The 5,871-nt window shown below is 38.8% G+C and overlaps 1 protein-coding gene across 1 annotated transcript; it reads left to right on the top strand.

Annotated features, from left to right (window-relative positions):
* The first annotated feature begins 3,008 nt into the window (after nt 1-3,008).
* LOC148871141 (cytochrome P450 94C1-like) lies at nt 3,009-5,196 on the top strand. The gene has a single exon (XM_088967797.1). The coding sequence runs from the start codon at nt 3,140-3,142 to the stop codon at nt 4,649-4,651; it is 1,512 nt and encodes a 503-aa protein (XP_088823923.1). The 5' UTR covers nt 3,009-3,139; the 3' UTR covers nt 4,652-5,196.
* The last annotated feature ends 675 nt before the right edge of the window (nt 5,197-5,871 follow it).

Genomic DNA, 5,871 nt, shown 5'->3' with positions numbered 1-5,871 from the left:
TATAATCTGATGTTTGCATTTATATGGTTGAGTAGAAAGCACCATTTTTCTTTTTATTATTATTTTTTTTAATTTTCTCTCCTTTTTGTCATCTTTTGAAATGGGAGGATATATAAAATGTATAAGTGAAAATGCTTCCTCAAGTTCTTTTATTTATACAAAATTGCAAACCAAGCATTCAAATAGTGAGCTTCTAATCTTATTTGATTGTGTTTTTGTTAAGAGAGAATTCATTCATGTTGTAGCTATGAGAGAAAAGTTAGTAGTTAATAGTTTTTAGAAAATATGAACAATGGACCAAGAAATCACGCTGGTTTCTCAAAATCACATAAGATCATAGGAGTTTGTTATATTTTATTTTATTTTATTTTACATAATGTAAATAAAAAGGAAACTTGCTGTAGGCATAGCTATTGGGCTTGGATGGGGCATAGATAACCCAGCCCAATCCAACATATCTGAGTTCAAGGCTTGAAGTTGAAGCCGAAGCCGAAGCCTTAAATTTTCAAATGTACGCCTGATGCTAAAGCATATTTTCTGACTGTAAGTTTGGCTCAATCAGATTGTTTAGAATGTATTATCCTAGGTATTTTGCTTTTGGGTGGAACCTCTCTCTCTCTGGCAGTTATTTTTATTTTGACTTAATCAGTTGATTCTTTGATTCTTAGGCTGTGTTTGGTTTGATATAAAATAAGAGAGACTGACCGAACCAATGCTCGGTCCTACCATTCAAAGAACCTGACCATCATGCTGACTGCGGACCATACTTAATAAATTTGGTGGATTCATGGTAGTTTATATGTATTCTCTAGAATCCCTACATAATTATAAACTTCTTTTAACTATAATATCAACGCCAATTTATTATATTAGAACTTTGTATACCACCGAAGTTTTCAATTATTCTGCCTCAACAAATAATGTCTCCGCTGCTGGACTTAGTGATTGATTGATGGTTTCTGGTACAAGGTGCAATATTAAATCAACGACTATAACTCAAAAAATGACAAAACTGAGGTGGGCAAACTTATGATGCCGAAAATATCCCATGAATTTTGATGCGAATACCACCTGATTGGTTATCATTTTTATGTACCAGTTGATCGGTTGAATGTTTTTCCAGTGTCATGATTGAACCCTAGAGGTTTTTTATATCAACAAGTGAAAATAAAATGAAGATTTTGTATAATATTTGAATATTATTGTTATAAAAATATAGTTTGGTAAAATTTTACAAAGATTGTTGTGTTATTCACGGCCCATGTCATTATCAGCTTTAAATCAAAATTAAAAAATAATATATTTCCAAAGCATCCATAGACCCTGCATGATTGGTAAAATTTCCAGTATCAATGTTTAAATTTAGGTTTTCCATGTAATACAAATTATTTGTTGATTCAACCTAAAGATGCCTAAAAAATTAAGGTTAATCTTAAATCGGGTTTCTGCACAAAGATGGATTTCACATAGGAGACCATCTACACCAAAAATGGGCATTGTCAGTTTCATTTTCTACAATCTTCTGTTTATGCTGCGTTTGGTTTGAAAGAAAAGGCAGAAAAGGGAAAGGATGGGTTTCACATAGAAGACCTCCTAGACCAAAAATGGGCATGGTCAGTTTCATTTTTTACCATCTTATGTTTATATATGCTGTGTTTGGTTTGTAAGAAAAGGCAGAAAAAAGAAAGGGTTTCACATATATATGCCTAAGTGTTGACTAAAAACGTTTTGGGAAACTCCCTGCTGTAAACAAAAAGGAAATAGTCGATATCATCTGATCATTCTGATTTTCATAGTTGATCAGGATCTTCTAAATGTGTAAATAAACATCTCTTCATAACGCACATTCACACTATTTATCCAATTGCAACATCGCCAGGAATATTATTTCAGTGGCACTCACCAAAGCTGTATTTCTACTTGAAACGCCCACTATACCAAACAGCCCATAGGGTTAAGTTGAGTAAAACCTTAAGATGTTTGCTTAAATTAGTTAGCGTATTGTCTGGATATGACATACCATTTGAGCGGTCTTTTTCAAAAGTACTTTGATATAGTTGGAAACATTTAACAATGAAGTGAGAAAGAAAAAAAAAAAATAGAGCATATTACTATATCAAAATTAAGAAAAGATAACAAATTTAAGAATTATTATCATCTCTAACTGGTTGTAATAGAGACTTAGAATCTAATCCCACTTTCATCAAGATTGAGGGGTTATGGATTTTGGAAGATGGACTATCCCGTCGTACACATTGCCCCATAAACATACTTACATGAATCCTGTTTCACCATTCTGTTCTATTTAATGTCCCTACAAGGTTAACAATATACTTAATTATCTATATATTGTTTTCCTTATCTAAATTCGTTTATCCTGTCACTTTCAAATATGAACGGCTTCACCTAATACAATCACAGCCCCACTTCATTACTATAGATGTATTTGAGCCACATGGATGTGGGGCCCATTAGCACAACTTATTTCATAAAATATATATTTAACATAAAACAAAATAAAAAACAAGGAACCTCAAGACAAACCAGTACAATGAACATAAATTTTAATCAAAATCAATTAATTCAATCATAAAAAAAAAACAAATTTAGTAAAATACTAATCGGATGTGTTCCCTACCTTCCAGCCTATAACCTAAATCACATTCACCACAGGCCTCCTTCTTTCGCACAAAACGAACAGACAATAGAGGACAAGGAGGAGAAAGGGGAGAAGAGAAGGAAAATAAAGAAAAACAAAAGAAAAGAAAAAAGAGACTCCTTGTTCAATACATTTCAAAAATAGCAGCACGTGAACAAATGTTGCCCTTGACGAATGGCAGAGACTTAAAAAGAGGAGTCAGATGACCGACCCTCGGTATTTAGCGCACGAGTTATCCGTGTTCTATTTATTTTTCTCTTCTGCTTTTTTTTTTTTTTTTCTACATTTGTTTTCTTCTTTTGCTTTCTATGTTTTTTATGTGTGGTTCTGAAATTTTCAGTTTGGGTGGAAAGTAAGAAAGAAAAAAAATACTTAATAATATGCCAGACAAAGCAGAAATCGGAAACAATATAAAAGGACTATCTTTCCTGCCTCCTTCCACTTGTGATTTTTTTTCATCGATCATCGACATAACCATCAATGGAGTCCGAAAGCTCCTTCTCCTTACAGTCCCTCCAGACCTCTTTCTGCTATTTCTTCTTCTCCTTCGCCCTCTCCTTCTCTCTCTTCTCTCTCTTGCTCTTCGTACTGAGACTGAAGCTCTGGTGTAACTGTGACGTCTGTCGTAGTTATCTTACCGCGAGCTGGTCGATTGAATTCGACAATCTCTGCGACTGGTATACTCATCTCCTCAAGAAGTCTCCCAGCAAGACCATCCATGTCCATGTGCTCAGAAACACGATCACAGCCAATCCGGATAACGTCGAGTATATGCTGAAGACGAGGTTTGAAAATTACCCAAAAGGGAAGCCTTTCTCCGTGATCCTGGGTGACCTCTTGGGTCGTGGCATCTTCAACGTCGACGGAGATACATGGAAGTTTCAGCGGAAACTGGCGAGTCTGGAGCTGGGTAGCGTCTCGATAAGATCATTCGCCTTCGAGATAGTCACCACCGAGATCAAGCGTCGGCTTGTCCCGCTCTTATCGTCGGCTGCCGGCGAAGGACGCGTGCTAGATTTACAGGACGTGTTTCGAAGATTCACGTTCGATAACATTTGTCGATTCTCGTTCGGACTAGACCCCGGTTGCCTGGAGCTATCGCTTCCCATCTCGGAGTTCGCAATGGCCTTTGATTTGGCGTCCAGATTATCAGCTCAGCGAGCGTTGTCGCTATCTCCGCTTATCTGGAAGATAAAGCGGATGTTGAATTTGGGGTCGGAGAAAAAGCTGAAGAAGGCTATCCGATTAATCAACGTCCTCGCAAAAGAGGTTATAAGACAGCGGCGTAAGATGGGATTCTCCGCCAGTCAAGACCTTCTCTCTAGGTTCATGGGCACCATCAACGACGACAAGTACCTGAGAGATATCGTAATAAGTTTTCTGTTAGCCGGACGTGACACAGTTGCTTCTGCGTTGACCAGCTTTTTCTGGCTATTGGCAAAGCACCCAGAAGTAGCGGCGACAATCCTCAACGAATCAGACCGAGTCATGGGACCAACTCAGGAACTCGCAAGTTTTGAACAAATCCGAGAGATGCATTATTTGCACTCGGCCGTTTACGAGAGCTTGCGGCTGTACCCACCCGTCCAATTTGACTCCAAATTCTCCCAGGAAGACGACGTACTCCCTGACGGCACGGCGGTGAAGAGAGGAACAAGGGTGACCTATCATCCTTACGCAATGGGCCGGATGGAAGATTTATGGGGTCCAGACTGCCTCGAATTCAAGCCAGAGAGATGGTTGAAGAACGGCGTTTTTTCGCCTGAAAATCCATTCAAATACCCGGTGTTTCAGGCCGGACTCAGGGTCTGTCTCGGCAAGGAAATGTCACTGGTGGAGATTAAAAGCGTGGTACTAGCTGTGGTACGAAGTTTCGAAATCCAAGTAGTGGAAGACAACGATTCGCCGAGGTTCGCTCCGGGACTCACCGCAACCGTGAGCGGTGGTCTCCCCGCCCTGGTTCGTGAAAGAAGGCGGAGCTCGTCCTCATAAATCCCCATTGCCCATGCACGAGACAGTGAACGCATGTTAGTCGGACCCCTGACTGATGACACGAACGACCACCAACCATGTGAGCGACGATAATGAAGAGGTGTGACGATCATTGATCCAACGGCTCACAGTGGATCTCGCATTTTGTTGCATGTCCGTCTCGTGTCAGTGGGGGTGGATTGATATATTTATCGTGGTGTACAGAAAAGATGGGCAACAGTACTTTTATATTGTCTGTTAGGAGTTTGAGAAAGAACATGAATCTAGAATTTGTACTTTCCCACTTCTCCAACAGTCCTCCTTCAATGTTATTATGGCTTTTTCTTCTGGTTTTTCCCTCTAACCTGGCTCCATCTCTGAGACGACGACTGTGGAAGAAAACTCTGGGCCATCTATCTCTCGCTCTCTGTTTCTCTTTTTAATTTTTAGTTTTTTTACTCTCTGCAAGTAATTAGATGGTTAATGGCCGGACCCCCAGAGCACAGAGGTCATTGGCCTGATCACCCAGACTTTGTATTTAATTAATTAGCTAGCTTTCTTCTTTATCTTGAGCAAGATTCCAATAGAATGTGGTGTTACAGTGTGCTGAAGGATAAATAATCAGAAACTATTTCAATTGAATGGTACCCCAGAAAAGAAATGAGAATCCTGATTCCTGAGTAATAATAAAATATATTTAAACTATTGTATTCAACCTGCGATGATTGAGTAAAGAAAGCAGGAGGCGGTGTCCTTCACTGAGGGACCCGGTCTACTCGCGGTAATCTACTAATCTGTTATGGATTAGTTTATGGGTGGGTATTGGCGCGCTATTGGGTTTATGTTGCAAACAGAGGTTCTGTTTGGCACGGATGCGTTTTAGGAGCATTCTCTTGCATCAATTTGTCACATCAAAAACTGGAAACACTATTCAATCACTTTTTGAAAACCAATGTAATGATTATGTCTTGGATTTTGTGAGAGAGGGGATTCCTGGATCATAAAAACGACATTTTGTGGAATCATCGATGTAATGTTGCGTATTGAAATTTGATACTGTTGAGAGATTTTGTGATATGAGTCAGATGAGGCTCTTATTTTATAATGAAAATATTTTTAAATGAAAGGGGAATTTTTATTGGTTTATAAAGATGGAAACAATTATAGTTGAAATATTCTATCATCACAGGAGATTGAGGATGGGCTCCCCACATATTACCCATCCCACGTTCCATCCGAAC

This window comes from Nelumbo lutea, chromosome 2 (assembly GCF_056320005.1).
Source record: "Nelumbo lutea isolate HS-2025 chromosome 2, American lotus-T2T, whole genome shotgun sequence".
Taxonomy (NCBI): Eukaryota; Viridiplantae; Streptophyta; class Magnoliopsida; order Proteales; family Nelumbonaceae; genus Nelumbo; species Nelumbo lutea.
The sequence above is the reverse complement of the archived record's forward strand: the minus strand, read 5'-3'. Positions and strand labels throughout refer to the sequence as shown.